Source organism: Lithobates pipiens, unplaced genomic scaffold (assembly GCF_037356315.1).
Source record: "Lithobates pipiens isolate NorthernLeopardFrog02 unplaced genomic scaffold, aLitPip1_a1.2 Scaffold_1, whole genome shotgun sequence".
NCBI lineage: Eukaryota > Metazoa > Chordata > Amphibia > Anura > Ranidae > Lithobates > Lithobates pipiens.
In genome coordinates this window covers 108,996,757-109,023,192 of record NW_027507685.1, presented here as the reverse complement: position 1 = coordinate 109,023,192, position 26,436 = coordinate 108,996,757, and the positions used below count along the sequence as shown (strand labels likewise).

Sequence of the window (26,436 nt, the reverse complement as noted above, 5' to 3'; positions counted from 1 at the left end):
GTCCTCTGCCTTTCCAGTGGCAAACCCTGGTCCTCTGCCTTTCCAGTGGCAAACCCTGGTCCTCTGCCTTTCCAGTTGCAATCCCTGTCCTCTGCCTTTCCCGTGGTAATCCCTGTCCTCTGCCTTTCCAGTGGTAATCCTTGTCCTCTGCCTTCCCAGTGGTAATCCCTGTCCTCTGCCTTCCCAGTGGTAATCCCTGTCCTCTGCCTTCCCAGTGGTAATCCCTGTCCTCTGCCTTCCCAGTGGTAATCCCTGTCCTTTGCCTTTTCAGTGGTAATCCCTGTCCTTTGCATTTTCAGTGGTAACTCTGGTCCTCTGCCTTCCCAGTGGTATTCCCTGTCCTCTGCCTTCCCAGTGGTAATCCTGGTCCTCTGCCTTTCCAGTGGTAATCCCTGTCCTCTGCCTTTCCAGTGGTAAAGCCTGGTCCTCTGCCTTTCCAGTGGTAAAGCCTGGTCCTCTGCCTTTCCAGTGGTAAAGCCTGGTCCTCTGCCTTTCCAGTGGCAAACCCTGGTCCTCTGCCTTTCCAGTGGTAACTCTGGTCCTCTGCCTTTCCAGTGGTAACTCTGGTCCTCTGCCTTTCCAGTGGTAATCCTTGTCCTCTGCCTTCCCAGTGGTAATCCTTGTCCTCTGCCTTCCCAGTGGTAATCCTTGTCCTCTGCCTTCCCAGTGGTAATCCCTGTCCTCTGCCTTCCCAGTGGTAATCCCTGTCCTCTGCCTTTTCAGTGGTAACTCTGGTCCTCTGCCTTCCCAGTGGTATTCCCTGTCCTCTGCCTTCCCAGTGGTAATCCCTGCCCTCTGCCTTTCCAGTGGTAATCCCTGCCCTCTGCCTTTCCAGTGGTAATCCCTGCCCTCTGCCTTTCCAGTGGTAATCCCTGTCCTCTGCCTTTCCAGTGGTAATCCTAGTCCTCTGCCTTTCTATCGGTGATCCCTGTCATTTGCCCTGTCGACAATGACCCCTGTCCTCTACTCTGCTGACCCCTGTCTTTGACTCAGTTGACCCCTATCCTTGGCTCTGCTGACCCCCTGTAGACTGTCCTACAAATTCCTGTACACCCATCTGCTGACCCCTGTTCTCTGCCCTACAAATCAATAGCCTCTGTACACTGCCCTATAAACTGCTGACCCTATCCTTGTCCCTGCTGACCCCAGTACACTGCCCTACAAACTGCTGACTCTATCCTTGTCCCTGCTGGCCCCAGTACACCGCCCTACAAACTGCTGACCCTTTCTTCTGCCATGCTGACCCCCTGTACACCACCTGCTGACCTCCCATCCTCTGCCCACCCTGACATTTTTTCACCTCACCCCCACATCAGAGAGGCTAGATCCAGCCCTGCCCTGAACTGTCTCTACTCCACAGGAACCTTTCCCTGTGCTTTGTACTGTCCCTCAAAAGTAGGTTCCTGTTCCTGGCCATACACTCGCCAGAAGTGTATCTAAATGCCGTGGGTTCCTCTATTTAAAAGCCCCCCTTCCCCCCCCCCCCCCCCCCCCCAGATTTATCATGTCTGTCCATATCGTTGTTTTTAATTTTATATTTATTTTTATATTTATTTCTATTTTTTATTTTAATTTTTTTATATTTATTTCTATTTTTATATTCAGTTTTATTTTCATTCATATACGCATTTTTATTTTATTCCATTTTTATTTTCATTTTATTTATATTTTTTTACAATTATTTTTAGTTCCATTTTCACCTTTATTTTTGGCTTACTCCTAGTATTATGTTAGGAAATTCAATTTTAATTGATTATGGGCCATTGGAGGTGAATGTATGGCTGCCCCGTCTCCCACATTTTACCATTCACTATTTAATGCACTGTTTCCTGCCGCCTCTTGAACACGTTGACCTGATAAAAGGGTTGGCTGATTAACGTTTTGCCTATATGGCTTTACCATCTTTTTAGGCTGTTTTCACTTTTATCACATTTGGCAGTAAGCTTTATGGTGAATACGGTTGTAATTTTCCAATATTTCTACCACTCTTTGGATCAGTGCTCCCTGAGTTATTTTTATTTGGTCTTTTGAGTCTGGGTGCAGCGGCATGAGTTTGGTATTTTTTTTATTTATTTTTTTACTTCTCGGGTTTCCATTTTTTTTTTTTGCGACTGGCTCACTGTGGAATTTTCCCTCACCCAAGATGGCTGCTGAAGTCTCTCAAGGGTTCAGGGTCCAATCAGACCATTTCTCCTCTTAAGGCACTGTATGGAATCTCTAGGGCAGCCTTTCTCAAACTTTTCAACACAGAGGAACCCTTGAAATTTCTTTCTGGCCTCAGGGAACCCTTGCTAAAAATGACTTTATCAACAACTCATGATAAATTAATGTGATGGTCATAGGGAAGAATGCTGCTTCATAACTTATGGTCATTGGCAAGAACCTCCTTGTAGATAGCCAAAAAAGATAATTGATGTTAGTGGGAACTTATCTGAGAGGCAAAAAATGCTCATTGCTCAAGGAACCACTACCAACCTCTGAAGGAACCCTATGGTTCCATGGAACCCTGGTTGAACCCTGGTTGAGAAACCCTGCCCTAGGGGATCAATTCCTCTTTGAGACTCCCCTTCCCATGCAATAATGGCACAGAGCCACCTACAAGCGGGAAGGTAACTGCACCTGCCTACATGTGTACTGTGTGTGGAAACAAAGAAATGTAGTTTCCATCAGAAGCTGGTGCGGCCATTGGGTGGCCATTAATAATGTTACTCCCGCACATGTGTGCTGGAGTTATATTGCCTTCATAAATGAAAAAAATAACAGCACACCCTAAAAGAAAAAAAAAATGAATGAAGTAAGGACAAAATCACCCGGTGCTAAGGTACATAAAGGGGTCCTCCCATCACCCCATAAAAAGTAGCCTGAGAAAGAAAGACAATCTGATAAGATGGGAATCAGATAAGTATAGTATATACGTGACAAGTTAGGTTGTTGAATTAGTACAGTTGGGATCCTGTTTGAAAATACTCACATCTACAAGGTTGCAAGAAGCTGAGCATGGGGATCAAGCAATGAAGAGCATGTGGAGAATATGGCTGTCTCTGCACAGAAGGTGGTCACCCTCGATGCTTATTAGAGTGCTGTGGGGTCTAGGGGGTCAATAATGAGGGAGGTTAGCCCAAAGGGGTAGGTAGAAGCGGCGTTCAGATGCGCCCATTGAGGTGTTCAGAGGCGCCCATCGAGTTGGAGAGCCTCAAAAAAAATCAGGTAGAAGAATGTGTGTGTTTATTGGTTATAAGATACTGTCAGAAACCATGAAATCAGACCGAGACAGAAGTACAGTTAAATCACACTTGTTTAATAAAAGCAAAAAGAGCAAACGTAGTCAAAACATAGCCAAAGTTCAGTAACCGGAAACGGATAGTCAGCCAAGCCAGATATCGGGGATCAATGTAGTGAAACAGCAAGCAGGATCTGGAGCCAGAAAGGATGTCAGCAAGGCAAGTCTTTAAACAGGAACGCAGGAGATCGTCTCTGTGATGTTGACCAAGGCGAAGGCAGAGATCCACTGGACTGGACGGCTTACAGTAAGTAGGCAGGACTGACGAGCAGGATATCATCAATAGCTGAGTAACTGTGGAGGGAGATGGGAGCTGGCAATTAGCCGACAGCTGAGTGGTCAGCTCAGAGAAGGAAGGGCTGAGCCCAGCTCTGACAGATACACATGTAGCATCGTCAATGCATTGCATGGTCACTTCATGAGGAATGCTTGTTGAAGACACTTTATCTTTTTATACAGTAAAGTATTAACTGTATGAATACAAATATGTACAAAGTATCTAGATGGGTACAGTGCAGATTACCCTGAATAAGAACACCCAGACCCAAGGGAAGGATGGGGGTCTCTGAATCAAATGGGGTTATAGGATTACAGACCCCCCCCCCCCTTCAGATGAGACCCGCTAGGGGTCCCAGTCTTACTTTTTATAGGGTATTTAGGTAATTTATCTGTTTTGATGAGGAAACTTGGCCCCAAAAGGTCAGAGGAGCCCATAAGGTTGGAGGTAGAATGATGTGGATTTTTAATGGTTAGAAAATATACATACAGTGCCTTGAAAAAGTATTCATACCCCTTGAAATTCCCCACATTTTGTCATGTTACAACCAAAAACATAAATGTGTTTTATTGGGATTTTATGTGCTAGACCAACACAAAGTGGTACATAATTGTGAAGTGGAAGGAAAATAATAAATTATACAAATATGTGAAAAGTGTGGGGGGGCACTTGTATGGCGCCCCCCAGAGTCAATACTTTGTAGAACCCCCTTTCTCTACAAGTCTTTTTGGGGGTGTCTCTACCAGCTTTGCACAATCTAGAGAGGGACATTTCTGCCCATTCTTCTTTGTAAAATATCTCCAGCTCTGTCAGATTGGATGGAGAGCATCTGTGAACAGCAATTTTCAAGTCTTGCCACAGCTTTTCAATGGGATTTAGGTATGGACTGTGACTGGGCCATTCTAACACATGAATATGCTTTGATCTAAACCATTCCATTGTAGCTCTGGCTGGATGTTTCGGGTCGTTGTCCTGCTGGAAGGTGAACCTCCGCCCCGGTCTCAAGTCTTTTGCAGACTCTAAGAGGTTTTCTTCTATGATTGTCCTGTATTTGTCTCCATCCATTTTCCCATCATCTCTGACCAGCTTCCCTGTCCCTGCTGAAGAAAAGCATCCCCACCACATGATGCTGTCACCACCATGCTTCACGGTGGGGATGGTGTGTTCAGGGTGATGTGCGTGTTAGTTTTCCCCCCACACATAGCGTTTTGCTTTTAGGCCAAAAAGTTGAATTTTGGTCTCCTCTGATCAGAGCACCTTCTTCCACATGTTTGCTGTGTCCCCCACATGGCTTCTCACAAACTACAAACATGACTTCTTATGACTTTCTTTCACCAATGTCTTTCTTCTTGTCACTCTTCCATAAAGGGCAGATTTGTGGAGAGCCCGACTAATAGTTGTCCTGTGGACAGATTCTCCCACCTGAGCTGTGGATCTCTGCAGTTCCTCCAGAGCTACCATGGACCTCTTGGCTCTTCTCTGATGAATACTCTCCTTGCCCGGCCGGTCAGTTTAGGTGGACGGCCATGTCTTGGTAGGTTTGCAGTTGTGCCATACTCTTTCCATTTTCCGATGATGGATTGAACAGAGCTCCGTGAGATGTTCAAAGTTTGGGATATTTTTTTTATAACCTAACCCTGCTTTATACTTCTCTAAAACTTTATCCCTGACCTGTCTGGTGTGTTCCTTGGCCTTCATGATGCTGTTTGTTCACCAAGGTTCTCTTACAAACCTCTGAGGGCTTCACAGAACAGCTGTATTTATACTGTGATTACATTACACACAGGTGGACTCTATTTACTAATTAGGTGACTTCTGAAGGCAAGTGGTTCCTCTAGATTTTAGTTTGGAGTATCAGAGTAAAGGGGGCTGAATACAAATGCCCCCCCCCCACACACACACTTTTCACATATTTATTTGTATCATTTATCCTTTTCCTTCCACTTCACAATTATGTGGGGTATTTAAGACACTTTAAGAGCTTCTGGGTGGGATTTGATGCCAGCCTATGTGCTCTGCATGAAAGCATCCCCACCCAGCAGCTCTTAGCCCTTGTACACACGGTCAGAGATTTTGACGGAATGTGTCCGATCGGACCATTTTGTCATATATTCCGACTGTGTGTGGTCTTTATCGGACCGTGTGTATGCAACAGTTTCGGACAAAATCGGTCGGACAAAATCCGAAGGATTTGGTTGTCGGAATCTCCGACCGTGTGTACAAGGGCTTAGAGCAGGGGTGTCCAAACTTTTTTCAAAGAGGGCCAGATTCGATGAAGTGAACATGTGTGAGGGCCGACCATTTTGCCTGACATTCTTTGAACCATTAAAATTCGGTCATTCGAGCACTCATACCTGGCCCAACAAAAATTCTCGTGCCTTTGTCGCGCTCGTTTGCCTGAAACACAGACGAATGCTCTGTTCTTTGGGGGTACCGTTAAGTCTTAATGGTACCCCACACATTGGAAACATGGGGTGCTTTTGGTGCAGCGCAATAAAAAAAAAAAAAAAAGCTCTGGGACTTCTTTCCCTGCATTTTTGTGGGTATGGAAGCCCATTGAAATGCATGGGCTGCCCTACACACAGCATGCAGCCATGCAGATGTGAACCAAGGGCTTATTGGAGGGGCAGTAAAACTACATGGTTAAGCTGTTTTTACCACCCCCAACTTCTCCCCCTTTAGCTGCAGAGGGAGCAGCTGGGGGTGTACACATGCTGTGGCTGCAGCTGGAGGTATGCTCAGGGTGAATGGGCCTGCACTGCAACTACCCCGCAACTGTGTAGACTGCACAGTTGCGGTATAGTGATGCTACATTTACGGGCTTAAAACAGGTGGTGAGGAGGCAACATAATGCCTCTTTACCACCTTTCAAATGCCTCTGAAAAGCGATCTGTATATGGATTGCTTTTCAGAGGAGCAGCAATCCTGGCTGCTATCACACACACAAGCACCACAAAAGCAGTTCTGATGGTACAAGAATGGGGGGGGGGGTCTGGATTAAAAGTAACACACATGCATACACATACACACAGACATACACACATACAGACACATACAGACACATGCATACACATACAGACACATGCATATACTTACAAACATACAGACACATGCACACACACACATACAGACACATGCACACACATACATACATACAGACATACACGCACATACACGCACATACAGACATACATACACACACACACACACACACACATACATGCACACAGATACATACAGACACACATGCTGCACACACATACAAACACACATACATGCACACACATACATACAGACACACACGCACATACATACAGACACACATGCACATACGCATACATACAGACATACATGGACACACACACACATGCAATCATACATGCACAGACACACACACATGCACATACAGACACACATACACACACACACACATACATACATACATACAGACAGACATGCACACACACATACATACATACATACAGACAGACATGCACACACACACACATATATAGACACACATGCACACACATACATACAGACATGCACACACATGCACAGACACACATACATACAGACACACATACATACAGACACACATGCACACACACACATACACACATACATACATACAGACACACATGCACACACATGCATACAGACAGACATGCACACACATACATACATACAGACATGCACACACATACATACATACAGACATGCACACACACACACATACAGACAGACATGCACACACACACACATACAGACACACATGCACATACAGACAGACAGACATGCACACATATACATACAGACACACATGCACACATACAGACACACATGTACACACATACATACAGACACACATGCACACACACACACACATACACATAAATAAAGCCTTTTTAAAACGAATCTAGCTTGTAGTACAGTACCTTTCCATTCCATTTCCTCATTCAGCCGGGTACTGCACTGTAGGGGGAAGCAGAGAGCACAGCACACTCCTCTGCACTTTACTTTCACTTTTGAAGCCGACGGAGCTTCACACAGTGCCGGGGATCGGCTCATTTGACAGCCCTGATCCCGCAGCACACCAGGCGGGCCGTTCAAAACCGGACTGCGGGCCGCGATTGGCCCGCGGGCCGGACTTTGGACATGCCTGGCTTAGAGTATAAATAAACCTACCTGATGAAGTGATATTATCATGTGACTTAAAAATTGCAACTACCAACATTTTATTCTCCAGGGTCTCTGCTTTCAGAAAATATATCATGTTTGGTGTTCATTTTCAGATTTGTGTAATAATATTTAAAAAAAAAATCTTGCACTTAAAATGTTATTGGGGGGGGGGGGTCCTAATGCCCCCAATTTGCTGACATAACGTGATCTTTCATTTTCTCTCTCCTAGAGTCTTACGCCGAAACAGGATACAGGAAATCAAAAACAAAGCATTGACTCAAATGCCCAAGCTGGTGGACCTGTGAGTTCTTCTGTTCCTAATGACTTTGTATAACTTTGCTTTGTTCACAGCCAGTATCAATCGGGGAAATACAAACACAAAGACATACAGTAGCTGTGCTAATTTACTGTAGATCCTGATATAAGTTGGTAAACCGGATGCTGTTTTCTCCTAATGTTGGAGGGAGTGTGGAAGGGTTAAAGCCCCGGTTTGGTTTTTATTGTTACCCATATCCCCTCTGGGAGGTTCACCCTCTCTAACTGTCCTGTGATCAATGCCACTGCTAGTGATGAGCTAGGGTTCAGGCCAAACGTGTGGAAAACTGTCACATGGATGGTAAGCCACCAGCCCAATCGGCTTTGGCCGGGGTATGCCCTGCCCTGTAGCCACATATATCAAAGAGACAGGGATGCTGGTGACATCATTGACCTAATATGGCCCCTATTTGGTCATTGACTTTGTCCAAATGGTGCCCATATTAGGTCAATGATGTCACCAGCATCCCTGTCTCTTTGATATATGTGGCTACGGGGTGGGAAATTCCATGGACGTGGTTGACTGGGTGGCCTGCTACTATATGACAGCCTCCAGTGAGTTCGGCCGAAACCTTAGCTCCTCACTATTCAAGGTGATGGAAAAATCCAACAGTTGTCACCAAAACAAGAGGTTATATGAAACCTTCCAATGGAGACAACTGTTCTATCGAAGAGGAGGGATTCTCCTCACTTTGATAATTTCCTCTAACTTCTTGTTGTATCTCCAGGACAGGAAGTGAAGCGAAATTTCCCCAATGGGAAACAAACAGTCAAAAAAAATACACTACCTTGCTTTACAGCTGAGCTCCGGGATAAGCTAATATTGTTTAAATGCAAGAGTCATGTCCCATTTGCACCATGTTACATGGGTAACATGTACCATGGTGCAAAAGGTAAGCCTTTAATCTGCTTATATATTGCCTTCCCTCCTATAGATTTTCATTAACTCAAAATATTGTTTGATGGAACATCTAACTGTCTATTATGTTACCTTGTCCATAAACAGAGACCTTTCTGTTAACCAGATGGAGACTCTTACCCCGTCACTGTTCGTCAACCTGCAAGAACTTCAACAGCTGTGAGTGTTGTACTTATGTTGCCTTTAATGATTCACTATATGCCCAAAAAGTATGTGAACCCTCTACTAATGATTGATTTCAGGTGTCCCCAGTGAAGAGTCCTGGTAATACTCCATCATACAAAGACATAGTAAACAATTGTGCTCTCCAAACCTTGTAGTAACAGTTTGGGGAAGACAATTTAGACAAGGGGTTCCCAACCTTGGTCTTCAAGTACCCCGAACAAGTTCATGTTTTCAAGATCTCCTTCAACTTGCACAAGTGCTTTAACTTAACATCAAAGGCTTGGTGTTTGAGAGCTATTTTATATAATATAGACATGGCCTGTTGGGGGTACTTGAGAACTGAGGTTGGGAACCACTGTTTAAGACTATGCTGCTCTTTCAACCTTCTGGTAACAATTTGAAGACCCCTTTCTGTTCCAGCATTCCTGTGCCCTTATGAACAAAGCCAGCTCCATAAAGACATGGTTTGGCCAATTTGGTATGGAGGAATTCCGGTGTCCTTTACACAGCCCTGAACTCAACCCTTCTGAACACCTTTAGGATGAAATGAAATGAGTTAGATCTTCTCAACCAACATCTCCATAAAGACATCATGTGACCAGTTTGTTGTGGAGGAACTCAAGTGTCCTGCCTGGAGCCATGACGTCAACCCTACTTTTGAAAGGCCTTTGTTATAAGGTCTTCTCATCCAACATCCGTACCTGCCCTCAACCCTACAGAACACTCATGGGATGAGATATTCTCATCCCAAAGGTGTTCAGAAGGGTTGAGGTCGTGGAGTAACTAAAGTTCCCTGAACAGAGCTTTGACCTCAACCCTACTGAACATCTTTGGACCTTAATCCTACTGACCACCCTTTTCTGTTACAGCATGACTGTGTCCCTGTGTACAAAACCAGCTCCATAAAGACATGGTGTGACCAGTTTGGTGTGGAGGAACTATAGTGTCCTGCACAGAGCCCTGACCTCAACCCTACTGAGCACCTTTGGGATGAACTGGTTTGTGCTCCAGGTCTTCTAATCCAAAGATCAGCACCTAACCTCACATATGGGCACAAATTCCCACAGACACCCCCCAACATCTTTCAGAAAGTCTTCCCAGACCATAGGAGGATTATACCCACATAGGGGGGCAACTTCAAATTAATGACCATAGTTTTGGAATAGGATGTTCTGCAGGCTCATATACAGTAGGTGGGATGAGTGTTGGAACTCAAGTGTCCTGCACAGGTCTCTGACCTTAACCCCTCTACACTTTTGGCATGAATTGGAACCCCAATTGTGAGCGATGTCTTCCCATCCAACATCAGTACCTGACCTCACAAATGGACATAAACTCCCACAGACACCCTCCAAAATCTTGTGGAATGTCTTCCCAGAGGAGTGGAGGATGTTATAGCTACAGAATGGGGAAAAATGCATATTAATGGCCGTGGTTTTTGGAATTGGGTGTACAACAAGCTCATGTACAGTAGGTGTGCTGGTCAAGTGTTCACAAACTTTATATACAGTTTAATATACTGTATTTGTGGATGGGACACAACAGAGTAACTTAGAAGTAGGGAAGTTGTAGTGTAGTGGTCACAAATCTAAAATTAACAAAGAACAAACATGGATAGGATTATAGGATGCTGCTAACGGGTATTAACATGAAAGCCATTGCTCTGCACAGCTAAAAGGGCCAATAAATATAAATTATGTTAGTAGTTCTACAATAAATAAATGCGATAAAAAATGTTTTATAAATAGGCCCCTATGTCTAAGTGTGTATGGTTTTTATTCTCTAACTATTCCCATAGCCTCGTAGCCGTAGACCAGTATGCTAGATGTCTCCATGTCTGATTGTCTGTAGGACAGTAGTTACTGTACTATGTGGATGTTTATCATATTTGTTTTTGTTTTGTTTTTTTAGGAATATATCCTTCAATCCTTTAACTTCTATTCCACATAACCAGTTTGATATGTTGCTCAGCCTGCAATCTTTGTAAGTATCTTGCTTTTCCATGATACCGATGTCAATGTGTAAATAATATTTGATCTGTAGAATCTTCTAAAAATGAATCTGTTAAAGCAGAGGTTCTTAACTAGGGGTATCCAAACTCCTTGTGGGTATGGGTACTAAATGATGGAGGTATGAAACTGAATGATGTGGGTATGGGAACCAAATAATGGGGGTGTGGGGACCTAGTGATGGTGGTATGGGAACCAAATGATGGGGGCTTGGGAACCAAATGATGGAGGTATGAAACCGAATGATGGGGGGTATGGGAATAAAATGATGGGGGGTATGGTAATCAAATGATGGGGGGTATGGTAAACAAATGATGGGGGGTATGGTAATCAAATGATGGGGGAGTATGGGAATCAAATGATGGGGGGTATGGGAACCAAATGATGGGGGGTATGGGAACCAAATGATGGGGGGTATGGGAACCAAATGATGGGGGCTTGGGAACCAAATGATGGAGGTTTGAAACTGAATGATGTGGGTATGGTACCCAAATGATGTGGGTATGGGAATCAAATGATGGTGGTATGAAACCGAATGATGGTGGTATGAAACCGAATGATGGTGGTATGGGAACCAGACGATGGGGGCATGGGAACCAGACGATGGGGGCATGGGAACCAGACGATGGGGGCATGGGAACCAGACGATGGGGAGTATGGAAACCAAACGATGGGGAGTATGGAAACTAAACGATTGTGGCATGGGGGCATAGGAACATAATGATGGGGGGGCATGGGAACTAAATGATGGGGGGGGGGGGGCATGGGAACCAAGTGATGGGGGGGGGTATGGGGACCAAGTGATGGGGGGAATGGGAACCAATTGATGGGGGTATGAGAACCAAATTATGGGGGTGTGGGAACTGAATGCCAAGTGCCCTCTAGTGGCCATAATGCTGTATTTTTTCTAAAATACCTCAATCAGGTATAATGTGGATTATGGTCAATGGATGGCACTGGAGATCATAGGATTGTTGGGGGTGGGTTGTGCAAACGTTTCCTACTTTGATTTATTTTTATTTTTTTTATAAACAACATTAACTAAACCTCCATTTTGTGTTTTGATTGCACAAAAATCTCGCTAGCCTCTGTTCAGTTTGTGTATTTGTGATTTTGCCACTTTTTATATATCAAAAGAGGTTTCTATTACTATTTATACTCTTTGCTCTGTATCTGGGGTTTCACATGTCTATCCGTGTAATGAATTCTGACACACATTAATAATTTGTATGTCTACCCCAATCAGATTTCATTAAAACCTGACGTTTGTTATTTAAAAAAAAAAAAATCCTCCCATAATAATTATTTAATTTGTGTTTTTCATCTCACCTTATTTATATTATCCCTATTTAAGAAGAGATTCCATATCTACATCTCCCTTCATCGTTCCTCTTCTTTCTAGAGATGAGTTATGTGGGGTTGGTGGGGGATGGGAAGGAATTTCTGAGTTAAGAAAGGGATACCAAGGAGCAAAAAGTATTTAGGAGACAAAAAAAGAAAAGATAATAGAAATAGAGTTCAACCTATAGATGCACACGAGCACAGGATAGGAAGTGTGATACATGTAGAGGCCCCATGTCAGTTACATAATCCCATCCTTGGTGTTGGGGTCTTCATCGGTCTTCATAGGTGTCAATTCTTCTATACACATGTCTAAAGGCGTGAATTTCCATCAAATCACAAAGGTACAGATGATAAAACTGCATTATATGTGGAAGACAGATGGGGATGAAGGCCCCCACCTCCGTTCTATCATTTTTGTGCACCATCTCATATGCTTACATTCCTTTCTTCACAGGATCATGGAGGGCATAGAGATCACCAACATCAGTAACCGCATGTTCTCTAAAATGGCCAATCTGTCTCACATGTAAGTACAAGTTAAGTCGTAAAGCAGATCTGACCTCCAAAATATGTTTTTATGTGAACTCTATGCATGCTCAGTAATGTGAAAGTGTACACTATATAGCCAAAACTACATTGACCCCCACTCCAAATCATTAGGTTCAGGTGTCTCCATTGAAGGGTCCTGTTAATACTCAATCATGCAAAGACATTGTAGACAATTGTGCTCTTCCAACCTTGTGGTAACAGTTTACCATCTTGGAATAGGAGACACTTTCTATTCCAACAAGACTATGCTCCTGTGTACAAAGCCAGCTCCATAGCTCCAAGACATGGTGTGGCCAGTTTGGTGTGGAGGAACTGGAGTGTCCTACACAGAACCCTGACCTCAACCCTACTGACCACCCTTGGGAGGTATTGGATTGTGATCCAGGTCTTCTAATCCAAAATCAATATTTGACCTCACAAATGGGCACAAATTCCAACAGACACTCTCCAAAGTCTTGTGGAAAGTCTTCTCAGATAAGAGCGAAGGATGTTAAAACCACAAAGGGAGCAACTCTGTATTAATGACTATAGTTTCGGAATTGTATGTACTATACCAATTGTGAGCCAGGTCCTCTGATCTAACATGAATACCTGTAGGGTCCTTGTAAAACTCAATCATACAAAAACATTGTAGACAATGGTGCTTTTCCAACCTTCTGGTAACAGTTTGGTGAAGACTCTTTTCTGTTCCACCATGATTGTCCCCTGTGTACATATGTACATAGCCAGCTCCATAAAGACATGGTGTGACCAGTTTGGTGTGGAGGAACTCGAATGTCCTGCACAGAGCTCTGACCTCATCCCTACTGAACACCTTTAGGATGAATTGAAAGCAAGCCAGGTCCTCAACCCTACTGAACTCCTTTTGGACTTCAACCCTATTGAACACATTTGCGATGAATTGGTTGAGAAGAATAGGCTCACAAATTGTCATTTTAACAATAGTACCTGACCTCACAAATGGGCACAAATTCCCATACTCTTGTGGAAAGCCTTCCCATGACAGCAGGGGCTGTTTTGTTGCAAAAAAGGGACTGTTGGAAGCTATGCTGACCAATTGTATGAAATTACTGCAGAATCTTGGGGAAAGCCTTCCCAAAACATTGGGAAGCCAACTCCATAATAATGGCTGTGGTTTTGGAATGAAATGTCCAGCAAGCTTAGAGACCTGACCTCAACCCTACTGAACACATTTGGGATGAATTGGAACGCTGATCGTGAGCCAGGTCTTCTCATCCAACTTCAGTACCTGACTTCACAAATGGGCACAAATGTCCAGACATCCTCCAAAATCTTGTGGAAAGTCTTCCCAGAAGAGTAGTAGCCACAAAAAGGGGAAACTCTATATTAATGGCCATGGTTTTGGAATGGTATGTCCAACAAAATCATATAGGTGTGATAAGAGGAGGAACTTGTGTTCTACACAGAGCCCTGACCTCAACCCTACTAAACACCTTCGGGATGAACTAGAACACTGATTGTGAACCAGGTCTTCTCATCCAACATCAGTACCTGACCTCACGAATGGGCATATATTCCCAAATTCTTGTGGAAAGTCTTAGCAGAACAGAGGAGGCTTTTTTTGGTTTTCAAAGAGGGACAGCCTCTCTAAATGAAGGATTGTTGGGAGCTATGCTGACCAACTGTAAGAATTGGCACCGAAATCTTGTGGCAAGCCTTATCAAAACAGTGGAGGCAGCTCCCTATTATGATGTTGGAATGAGATGTTCTACAAACTCAGAGCCTTGACCTCAGCTCTAACATCTTTGGAATTAATTGTGATGCCAATTGTGAACCAGACCTTCTCATCCAACATGAGCTCACAAATGGGCATAAATTCCTACAGACACCCTCCAAAATCTTCAAAGTCAAGCCTTTCAAGAAGGGTGGAGGAGGTTATAGCAACAAGCTGGCAGCTCTCTATTAAAATGGTTGTAAACCCTTCCATATACCCAGTAAAGGGACTATCCTCAACGTGCTCAATGAGGGGCCCAATATGTGAGCCAGGTCTACAGCATCGGTATCTGACCCAACAAATGGGCATAAGTTCCTACAGACACCCTCCAATATCTTCAAAGTCAAGCTTTTCAAGAAGGGTGGAGGCGGTTATAGCAACAAGCTGGCAGCTCTCTATTAAAATGGTTGTAAACCCTTCCATATAGCCAGAAAAGTGACTATCCTCAGCGTGCTCAATGTGGAGCACAATATGTTGAGCTGGGTCTACAGTCTCGGTATCTGACCCAACAAATGGGCACAAATTCCTACAGACACATTTTTCTGAAAAGCCCTTCCCGGAAGAATGAGGGTTGTTATATCCACAAAGAGGAGGAACAATTCCATATTACTGGCCATGTGGGGAGGAAGGGGGGCAGCTTCATAGTAACGCCCATGGTTCTGGAATGGACTGTCCAACATGCTCATATAGGTGTGATGAGTTTAATTGAAACACTGATTTCTTCAGTTTCTTTTTACCCCAAAAAGATGGTGCCATCTTTGGTCAGGCAACTAACTCCTGGGCTAAGCAGCTGGCCCAGCCATAATACAACCTTGTAAGTTCTGGTGCCTGTGCACTTTTCTGCTATTGTCTGTGTGTGTACACCTGCTGTTTATAACAGATGTCTCTGCCCTCACTTTGCCAGCCTCAGATGACCTCCATATTTCCAACTGCTCCTCTCATTAGCCAGTAGAAGAAAGAGTGTTGACTGGAGAGATGGTGCTTAGATGATGCTATATGAAATGACTGGGGGCTCAAGGACAGCTTTTCTTTACGGATACAAGATGCATTTTTGTAGATGTAGATTTTGGAATGTCCAGCAAGCTCAGAGACCTGACCTCAACCCTACTAAACACCTTTAGGATGAATTGGAATGCTGATCGTGAGCCAGGTCTTCTCATCCAACTTTAGTACCGGACCTCACAAATGGGCACAAATGTCCAGACATCCTCCAAAATCTTGTGGAAAGTCTTCCCAGAAGAGTAGTAGCCACAAAGAGGGGAAACTCTGTTAATGGCCATGGTTTTGGAATGGGATGTCCAACAAAATCATAGAGGAGGAGCTCAAGTGTTCTACACAGAGCCCTGACCTCAACCCTACTAGTCACCTTCAGGATGAACTAGAACGCTGATTGTGAACCAGGTCTTCTCATCCAACATCAGAACCTGACCTCACGAATGGGCACATATTCCCATATTCACAACATTTTCTGGAAAGCCCTTCCCGGAAGAATGAGGGTTCTTATAGCCACAAAGAGGGGGAACAACTCCATAATATTGGCCATGTGGGGGGGGGGGCAGCTTCATAGTAATGCTCATGGCTCCGGGATGGACTGTCCAACATGCTCATATAGGTGTGATGAGTTGAATTGAAACACTGATTGCTTCCATTTTTTTTCACCCCAAAAAGATGGTGCCATCTTTGGTCAGGCAACTAACCCTTGGACTAAGTAGCTGGCCCAGCCATAATACAGTAATACAACCTTGTAAGCTCTGGTGCCTGTGCACTTGTCTGCTATTGTCTGTGTATATCTGGTGTTTATCACAGATGTTGCCGTTGCCCTCACTTGACCTCCATTCGTCCAATTTAATTTGCGCCTCTGATTGACAAATAGAAGAAAGAGTGTTGACTGGAGAGATGGTGCTTAGATGATGCTATATGAAATGACTGGGGGCTCAAGGACAGGTTTTCTTTACTGATGAAAGATGCATTTTTGTAGATGATACCATTTTTAAAGGAATTGATGTATAATGTGAAAGCTTTAATGGCAGCTAAGTATCTTTCTCTATAAAAGAATACATAGAATAGTACAAAAAAAAAAACACCTCCTAGTTGTGCATCACAAACAAATGATTAAAACCTTGTGATCAATTATGCATGCAAACAAAGTTCTAAAGTGCTAACGTCTATGTGATTGTCCTGCTTTCACCAAAGCAATCGTATAGAAAATCAATGTGATGCCACAATAAGTCCTCATTAATCCATTTATCTTCAAAAAAATTATTACTATTATTAATAAATGCAATGAAATCTCCACTCCAATAATCCAGAGCTAGTGCCCTTAACCACGCCAAGACCACAATGCGTATAGATATATTGTCGTTGGATACTTTTGCTGCTAACGTCGCAGTTTTTTTATGAATTAAAGAAATGGATAATGGAAAGTTTTGCACAGAAGTACGACCCCCCGCCCCCCGGCTTCTTCTCCTTCTTCTCTGGGTTCATTGTAATGGTGGGCAAGGGGAGAGAGGCATAGGGCCGAAGACACTGTCAGAAAAGTCAACGAGATTTTCTCGGTAATTATTTACAAAGTGACACGGACTTCATTTAATAAATGCACCGTATAGTCACGGTAATCTCAGCACAATTTTTTCCGGCTGACACTCATTATTTTTCCATGACCACAGAAATTTGCAGGCAGATATAAAAGACACAAATTAATGCAGCTCTGTATTCATTAATGAATCATTCTGGGCTCATTTACACTTGTGCGCATAATAATGCCTTCATCACGACACACAGCGACAGGTCCTCATTATCCGTGGTGCATTGCAATGGCATTCATTGTTAATGACACCAGGAGCTTCTTTTCTCAGGGAATAGGTGCAGATACACCCCCCCCCCGGGTTATCCCTTGTCTCCACCCCATACCCACCTCTGAGCACTGTCACTTCATTCCATCCTCTACCGACCTCTGAGCACCGTCCCTTCATTCCACCATCTACCCACCTTTGAGCATTGTCCTTTCATTCTACCCTTACCCACCTCTGAGCATCGTCCCTTCATTCCACCCCCTACCCACCTCTGAGCACTGTCCCTTCATTCCACTCTCTGCCCACCTCTGAGCACCGTCCCTTCATTCCACCCCTACCCACCTCTGAGCACCATCCTTTAGTTCCACTCTCTACCCACCTCTTAACACCGTTCCTTCGTTCAACCCACTACCCACCTCTAAGCAACATCCCTTAGTTCCACCCACTGACTACCTCTGAGAAACGTCCCTTAGTTCTACCCTCTACCCACCTCTGAGCACTGTCCCTTAGTTCCATCCTCTACCCACCTCTGTCCCTTCATTCCACCCCTACCCACCTCTGAGCACCATCCTTTAGTTCCACTCTCTACCCACCTCTAAACACCATTCCTTTATTCCACCCTCTACCTACCTCTGAGCACCATCCCTTAGTTCTACCCACTACCCACCTCTGAGCACCGTCCCTTAGTTCCACCCTCTACCCACCTCTGAGCACCGTCCCTTAGTTCCACCCTCTACCTACCTCTGGGCACCGTCCCTTAGTTCCACCCACTACCCACCTCTGAGCATCGTCCCTTAGTTCCACCCTCTACCCACCTCTGGGCACCGTCCCTTAGTTTCACCCTCTACCCACCTCTGAGCAGGGCCGTCTTAATGAGAGGGCACACCTGGGCACTGCCCAGGGGACCCAGCTGCATTGAGGGCCCCAGCTGCATTGGGGCCCCTGCACTTTCCCTGTCCCCTTGCAGCTTAGTGTGTAAACATGTACTGTTTTGTCAAGTCGAACGGGTCAGCAGGAGTGTCAGTGGTGTGGGGGGTGGGGGGAGGCTGCCTGATACACTCCCCCTCCAGAGGCAACCGGAATTCGTGGGCAGAGCCAGGGGTGTGGCTGCCTCCACTCCTTCTACTGACTTGACTTGACTCAAGCTGAGGAGGAGAGAACACAGCAGCCCCCAGGAGTTTTGTATCCAGCAATACTGTAAGTGACCAAGGCACATTGTCACTACATACAGCATTAACCTGGCACTATTTCACCCTATACTATCCAAACCTCCACCTATACTGCCCTGCAATACCCAAATCTTCACCTATATTGCCCTATACTACCCAAATCTTCATCTATACTGCCCTATACTACCCAAATCTTCACCTATTTTGCCCTATACTACCCAAAGCTTCACCTATACTGCTCTATACTATCCAAACCTTCACCTATACTGCCCTATACTATCCAAACCATCACCCATACCGCCCAAACCCAAACCTTGACCAAATCAAAATCTTTACCTGTACTGCCCTATACTATCCAAACCCCAAACCTTAGAATATCCAAACCGGGGGGAGGGGCGGCGGGAGCAGTGTGTACAGAGAAAGAGTCGGATTATACAGGGGGTCAGTGTATTGGGAGGGGGGGGGCAGTGTGTTCAATTTTGGGATAATTTCTTGTTTTTGTGTATTTGTTGTGTCTAATCAGACTAAAAAGCCATGCCCAACATGTAGCATTATTTAGCCACACTTGCTCCTTGTCATCACACGCATATCGTGCCGCATTACTTCGCCCAGGGGTCCATGATGTTATTAAGATGGCCCTGCCTCTGAGCACTGTTCCTTAGTTCCACCCCCTACCCACCTCTGAGCACTATCCCTTAGTTCCACACTCTACCCACCTCCAAGTACTGTCCCTTAGTTCCACCCTCTACCCACCTCTGATTACTGTCCCTTAGTTACACCCACTACTTACCACTGAGCACCGTTCATTAGTTCCACCCACTACCCACCTCTGAGTACCATCCCTTAGTTCCACCCACTACCCACCTCTGAGCACCTTCCTTTAGTTCCACTCTCTACCCACTTCTAAACACCATCCCTTAGTTCCACCCTCTACCCACCTCTGAGCACTATCCCTTAGTTCCACCCTTTACCCACCTTTGAGTACCGTCCCTTAGTTCCACCCCTACCCACCTCCTAGCACTGCCTCTTTTTACAGAATACAGAACCAAGTATCATTTTGTGGTGCTAAGTAAATTGTATGGACTTTGTTAATGATAACAAGCAAAGCAGTAATATGGATGCCCTGCAGCCAGCAACAATAGACCCCCCAAGTAACAATAGATCCCCAACAACAATAACAGCCCCCCCCCCCCCCGCAACAGTAGACCCCCCAGAAACAATAGGCCACCCAAGCAACAATACATTATCTTAACAATAGATCAATTTTAGCAACGATAGATATTTCTTTATATGAGACCAATGTGAAATCTTCTCTGCTACTATTTCTGTAACAAACCTCTCATGTCTCTCCCATTTGCCTTCTAGATACTTCAAGAAGTTCCAGTATTGTAGTTACTCCCCGCACGTTCGCAGTTGTAAGCCGAACAGTGATGGAATCTCTTCCTTTGAAAACCTACTGGCCAACATCTTGCTGCGAGTCTTCGTCTGGGTCATGGCCTGCGTTACCTGCTTCGGGAACCTGTTTGTGATCTGCATGAGATCATTCATAGTCACCGAGAACTGCCAGCATGCCATGTCTATCAAGTCTCTCTGTTGTGAGTGTGGCAAACATGCAGATAACGTAATATCCCGGGCACTATGCCAATTAGAGCGATCCAGGACACATTTCTGACCACTTTATTGATGCCATCTGCAAAATTTCCTCAAAGCAGAACTTGCCCATATCACCCACTCTGCTGCTTAGTGGAAAATTACATGTTCTAAATCAGGGGTATTGAATTAATATTCAAAGAGGTCTGGTCACGAAAATTTTCTTCCAGTGAGGTCCGATTCTCAGGTGTGTGCTATGATTCAGAATGATTGTAGTCATTGCATATCTGTCCAAAAAAGTGTACAATTTCCATTGCATTTCAACAGTATTTATACCACCATCAGAGTGCCCCTTTACATCATGTTCCCTCATCAGAGTGCACACTTGCATCATACGTTCCCATCAGAGTGTCCCCAGAGAGCAGGTGTCCCCATCAGTGTGTCCCTATAGACCAGGTTCTCCCATCAGCGTGCCCTTTACCTCTGGTGTCCCCATCAGAGTTTCTTCTTACATCAAGTGTTCCCATCAGAGTGTCCCTACAGATCAGGTTTCCCCATCAAAGTGCCCCTTTTACATCAGGTGTCCCCATCAAAGTGACCCCATGGAGCACGTTTCCCTTTTAAAATGCCCCCATAGAACAGGTGTACCCATCAGAGGGCAAGTGTCCTCATTGGAGTGACCCCATAGAGTAGATGTTTCCTTCAGAGTGCCCCCATAGAGCAGGTGTCCCCAGAAGTGTGTCCCCATCAGAGAGCAGGTGTCCCTATCAGAATGAACCTCATAGAACAGGTGTCCCTATCAGAGGGCAGGTGTCCCCAGTAATGTCTTCATCAGAGAGCAGGTGGTTCCATCAGAGCAGGTGTCCCTATCAGAGAGCAGGTGTCCCCATAAGAGTGTCCTCATCAGAGAGCAGGTATTTCCATCATAGAGCAGGTGTCTCCATCAGAGATCAGGCGTCCCCATCAGAGTGACCCCATAGAGTAGGTGTCACTATCAGAGGGCAGGTGTGCCCAGTAGTGTCTTCATCAGCAAGCAGGTGTCCCCATAAGAGTGTCTTCATCAGAGAGCAGGTGTTTCCATCATATAGCAGGTGTCTCCATCAGAGAGCAGGTGTCCCCATAAGAGTGTGCTCATCATAGAGCAGGTGTCTCCACCAGAGAGAAGGTGTCCCCATAAGAGGGTCCTCACCAGAGAGCAGGTGTCCCCACCAGAGTGTCCCCACCAGAAAGCAGGTGTCCCCACCAGAAAGCAGGTGTCCCTATAAGAGTGTCTCCAACAGAGAGCAGGTGTCTCCACCAGAGAGCAGGTTTTTCTTATCCTTAAATTCTAATTGTGAACCATCACAATACACCTGTAGATTGGGTACTTGATGGATAAGTCCCTGTAGCCAGGCACGGGGCAGGAGCTTGAAGAAGCAGTGTGCTGCAGAGGGCAGGAGCTGGACAGAGAAACTTGCTGAAGAGGGCATTGCACAAAAGGGACATATTGGTTGCTAGGGATGCCGGTAGTCCTAGCAACCAATAACCGTATTGCACCTGGGATCTAGCGGTGCAGACTGACAACAGTGGACCAAACCTGCGTTAGAGCCAAGAAGTGGGAGACTGACCCTGAATGAATGTCCTTGGATTTGAATGGGATGTCCAACAAGTTCATATGGCTGTGATGATCCCCGGTCCACAAAATGTTGGTCCCAATGGTGTATATCTAGTGGTAGTCAGTATCCTTCAAGTGGACTTGTTCTGTAATGTTGATGATGCTTCACTATAAACCAACTTTCACACTTCCCATCATGTTCTTGGACAAAGTACCACTTGACAAATTCTATGATGATTAGATGAAGGCAGCATTTCTCAAACTTTTTAGCCCAAAGGAACCCTTGAAATGATTATCAGGTCTAGGCATTCACTGAACAATTCATTGGTGGTCAGTGGTGGTCAGAATACCTTCCTTATATAGACTGATAAAAAGATAATTGATGGCATGCAACTGGATCTTCCAAGGTCTTGGAATTATGCACCACCATCAACTGGGAGGTCAACCAGCCAAAGCCATAGATCTTTACACTGGTGATCAGTGAGAAGAATGTTCCTTACATTGATGAAGAAGAAGCAGCTTGGTATGTACATTGCCTACCAGCATTTGCAGAGGAAGCTTGATCGTCTTGTCTCATATAGAGGAGATCCAGGGGAGATCTCTGAGGTGAAGTTTCTTAGAAAGTGTCAATATGACCGGCATGCCTCCTTGGTTCTGGAGAGGGATTATGGAAAATATCACTCGCCTGATCCTTACCAGAACTGTAAGCAAGGCATAGCAGTTAAGACGGTCATAGGTCTGAGGGATAGTACGGGTTCCCTGGTGAAGTCCAGATCAGGGATCCTGGAGATCTTCAGATCATATTATGCAGATCTTCTAGGAAGAAAGGACCTTTGTTGGGACAAGATGGAAAGCTTTCCGGATTCTACTCCAGGATTGCGAAATGGTACTTTGATGGATTTGACAGAACCAATTTCAGTGGATGAGGTAGTTCATGCTATAGAGAAGCTGGCTACCAAAAAATCGCCTGGGCCAGATGGGTTGACAGCTGAATTCTACAAGTGTTTTAAGTCCATTCTGGCTCCCTTTTTAGCAGAGGTTTATAACAGCTGTCTAGAAGAGGGTTCGCTCCCTCCCTCCATGAGGCAATCCGCTGTGATTCTCCTGTCAAAAGGTAAAGACCCTTCAATGATTGGGAACTGGCGCCCCATCAGTCTTCTCAATGTTGATAGAAAGATCTTGGCGAAGATTCTTTTTTGGCGCTTGTCGTTAGTGGCAGGCGATTTGTTGTCCAGTCATCAGCACTGCTCGGTCCAAGGTAGAAGTACCTTTTCAGCGGTTTTACCTGTCCGGGAGGCTTTGGAACGATGCAGGGCTATTGGATGGAGAAAGTACTTACTGGCATTGGATCAGGTGAAAGCTTTTGATAAAGTCAATCATGAGTACCTGTATTTGCTACTTGGTAGATACGGCGTGCAGGGGAGGGTTATAGATTGGCTGAAGACAACATATAGAGGGGCTGAGGTCTTCCCACTGGTTAATGGTTGGGTTGGACGGCGTTTTGAGGTTGGCTCTGGTGTGCACCAGGGATGTCCTCTGAGCCTCCTGTTATATGTATTCGCAATCAACCCCTTCATAAGAAGGCTAGAGAGTGGATCTTTGTGGGGGGTGCCTTTGGGCATTGCTGGTGTGCCGCCTTTGAAGGTCGTGGCCTATGCTGATGATGTGTCTGTTATTGTCTCTGGGACGGAGGAGGTGCAGGAGGTGGTCTCTATGATAGAGCAGTACACGGAGGCTTCTGGTTCTAAAGTCAGCCATGAAAAGAGTGCCGTTTTCTGGATGGGTGAGGAGGGTGAAAGCTTCGAACTTCCAGATGCCTTCCCAAAGCCCCAGCAGGAAATTAAAGTGTTGGGAATCAAATTTGGTCCTGGTGACTATGGTCATCTAAATTGGGAAAGCGGGTTGGTGTGTGCCAATGCCAAAGTAGCAAGCTGGAAGAAATTGAAGCTTTCCTTGAGGGAGAGGGTTGTCTCAAAATGTACCTGGTCCCAATTTTTTTTATATGTCAGCTTCGTCTGTATCTTGCCAGTATCTCTCTATGCAAGGGTGTACAGCTGTTTTTGTTATGGGGAAGTAGGCTGAACCTGATCAAACGCAATGTAATTTAGCTGTCTAGGTGGGAGGGTGGCCTAGGAATGGTCAACCCAATAGTTTTCTTTTCTCTGCTGTTTTTAAAGTACAATCTTGGCAACATGCTAGCAGAGAACCCGCCGGGATGGGTGGGTATTTTTCAATCTTGTTTTAGGCCTTTTCTGCAATGCTGGGAAGATGGCGGGCCAGTGAAAAGTCTGACATGGCAAGCTCCCGGCTTATGTTGCCCCGTGTCTGAAAATACTTTAGCAGTGGCAGGTGACCGTGGAGGATATCAAGTCCCTCCCCAGGAAACTTCTGGAGAAGAGGATTTTGAGCTCTGCTTTCAGTGTGTCACTGGCCTTAAGGGATTGCCCAGGCTCTGTAATGAGGGAGGGGTTGCGTTTAATCAATTTAGAAAGAATCCCCTTGAAGTTTAGGGATCAAGCCTGGCTTGCTTTCCATGGAAGGCTCTATGTGAGAGGGAACTTGAAGCCTCACCCTGTGGATGATCGGGATTGTCCTAGAGCGGAGTGTGTTTGTAAAGTGGAGTCTATGGACCACTTTTTGCTGCAGTGTCCCTGTAACATAGAGGTGTATAAAAGGGTGGGGAGGGCTCTAGGTATCCCCTTTTTCTATTGCATGAGTTATGCGGAGTGGGTGTATGGGGCTTTCCCTACTCGATGGGATTTCGATTTTCGATACACTGTTTTTAGTTAGTATAGTTGTCCGTTACTTCACATGGAATGCATGGTGCCAGATTACCCTGCGGAAGAAAGTCCTCTCTGTTGAGGTGGTGGTGCACAATATTCTGGGTGAAGTTAGGAAAATTCAGGGTCTTGAGAGCGACAGGGAGCCTCAGGCAGTCTGGATGAGGGCATGGAGGAATATCAGACCTGCCTTTGGTGAACTGCCCATCTCTGGGTGAGGAGCTCTTTTCTTTTTCTGTTTCTTTCACTCCCTTAGCTTTTGTTGGTTAGTATCTTCTTTCTGAAGAAGGGCTGCATGCATAATGTGTACGGTTTGTTTCTTGACCTCACAAGTTTGATGTCTGGTGTAGTGGTGTGAGTCGTAATAGGATTTATGTTTTTGCTGTAAAGTCTTTTTTTTTGTTTGAGAGCAGATTTGCTATATTTATTTTCATTTATGTAAATATTTATATATTTATGTATATTTATATATAGTTATTTTATGCTTATTGATTGCAAGACTTTTAATAAAGACAAATTGGGAAGAATGTTCCTTACATTGGTCACTGGACAGTGGGAAGAATGTCCCCCTTGCAGTGGTGGCCCTGAAATTATGCAGTCACCATCAACTGGAAGGTCACCCAGCCAAAACTCAAGGAACCCTCAGAACCCTCTGGAGGAACCCTAGGGGTTGAGAATGTCTGGGTTTATGGTAACTGGGGTTACCTGAGTGGCCACAAATATTAGGCTAGGTTCTTGACCTCCATTAGATCTGAGGAAGCTACTTGGATGAGTAGTGAAATGTTTTCAATGTTACAGAACAAGACTAGAGGAATGTGACTGACCTCCATCCGATATCCTCTTGTGTGTGTCCTACATCAAGATTGCGTGTTACAATTTAAAAATGTTTTATTAAAATTTCTGAAAATCAGAAAATTTTTAATTTCCAAACTGATCTCTGTAAAAAAAATTTTTTATTGTAATACGTTCTTTTCCCCCTTCCCTGCAGGTGCAGACTGCCTCATGGGATTCTATCTGTTCTGCCTCGGCGCCTTTGACATCAAGTTCCAGGGAGAGTACAACAAGCATGCCCAGGCCTGGATGGAGAGCTGGGAGTGTAAGATGGTTGGCTCCTTGGCCATGCTGTCCTCGGAGGTCTCCGTTCTGATGCTCACATACATGACTTTGGAAAAATACTTCTGCATCGTCTTCCCATTCAGCCACTTCCGAGCCGGGCGCGGGCAGACTTTGGGTACTCTTTTGGCCATTTGGGGACTCGGCTTCTTTATTACCGTCTTCCCTTTCTTCAGCTACGACACGTTTGGCAATTTCTATGGACGGAATGGCGTGTGCTTCCCCCTGCAGTCAGACGGCTCGGAGAGGTCTGGCGCTCGAGGATACTCCATCGCCATCTTCCTAGGTAAGACCACAACCGCATGGTAACGGTAAAAAAAATGATGTCATCGCTGGGCCCCTGTGCTTCTTTATGCAATGAAAGCAGACAGGGGCATTGCTGGGTCTACAAAAGATCTGGGGCTAGAGCCCATAGCAACATAGTAAAGAAAGTCATACGCTTGGGCGGGCATACACATGTATATAATATACGTGTGTGTATATATCCCCAGAGAGCACCCTTTACATCAGGGTGCCCAAAGAGCCCCCCTTACATCAGGGTCCTCAGAGAGCCCCCCTTACCTCAGGGTACCCAGAGAGCCTCCCCTCCCTTTGTGGACCCCTACAGAGATTCAGGGCTATGG

General features: G+C 45.1%; 1 protein-coding gene across 1 annotated transcript in view; it reads left to right on the top strand.

Annotated features, from left to right (window-relative positions):
- The window catches only part of LOC143964037 (relaxin receptor 1-like), a 213,937-nt gene that overhangs the window by 179,886 nt on the left and 7,615 nt on the right, over positions 1–26,436 (top strand). The window contains exons 11-16 of the mRNA XM_077473781.1: positions 7,969–8,040; positions 9,061–9,132; positions 11,050–11,121; positions 12,946–13,017; positions 20,102–20,331; positions 25,689–26,099. Of these exons, the coding sequence (XP_077329907.1) occupies positions 7,969–8,040; positions 9,061–9,132; positions 11,050–11,121; positions 12,946–13,017; positions 20,102–20,331; positions 25,689–26,099 (929 nt within the window). The remainder of the gene's footprint in view (positions 1–7,968; positions 8,041–9,060; positions 9,133–11,049; positions 11,122–12,945; positions 13,018–20,101; positions 20,332–25,688; positions 26,100–26,436) is intronic.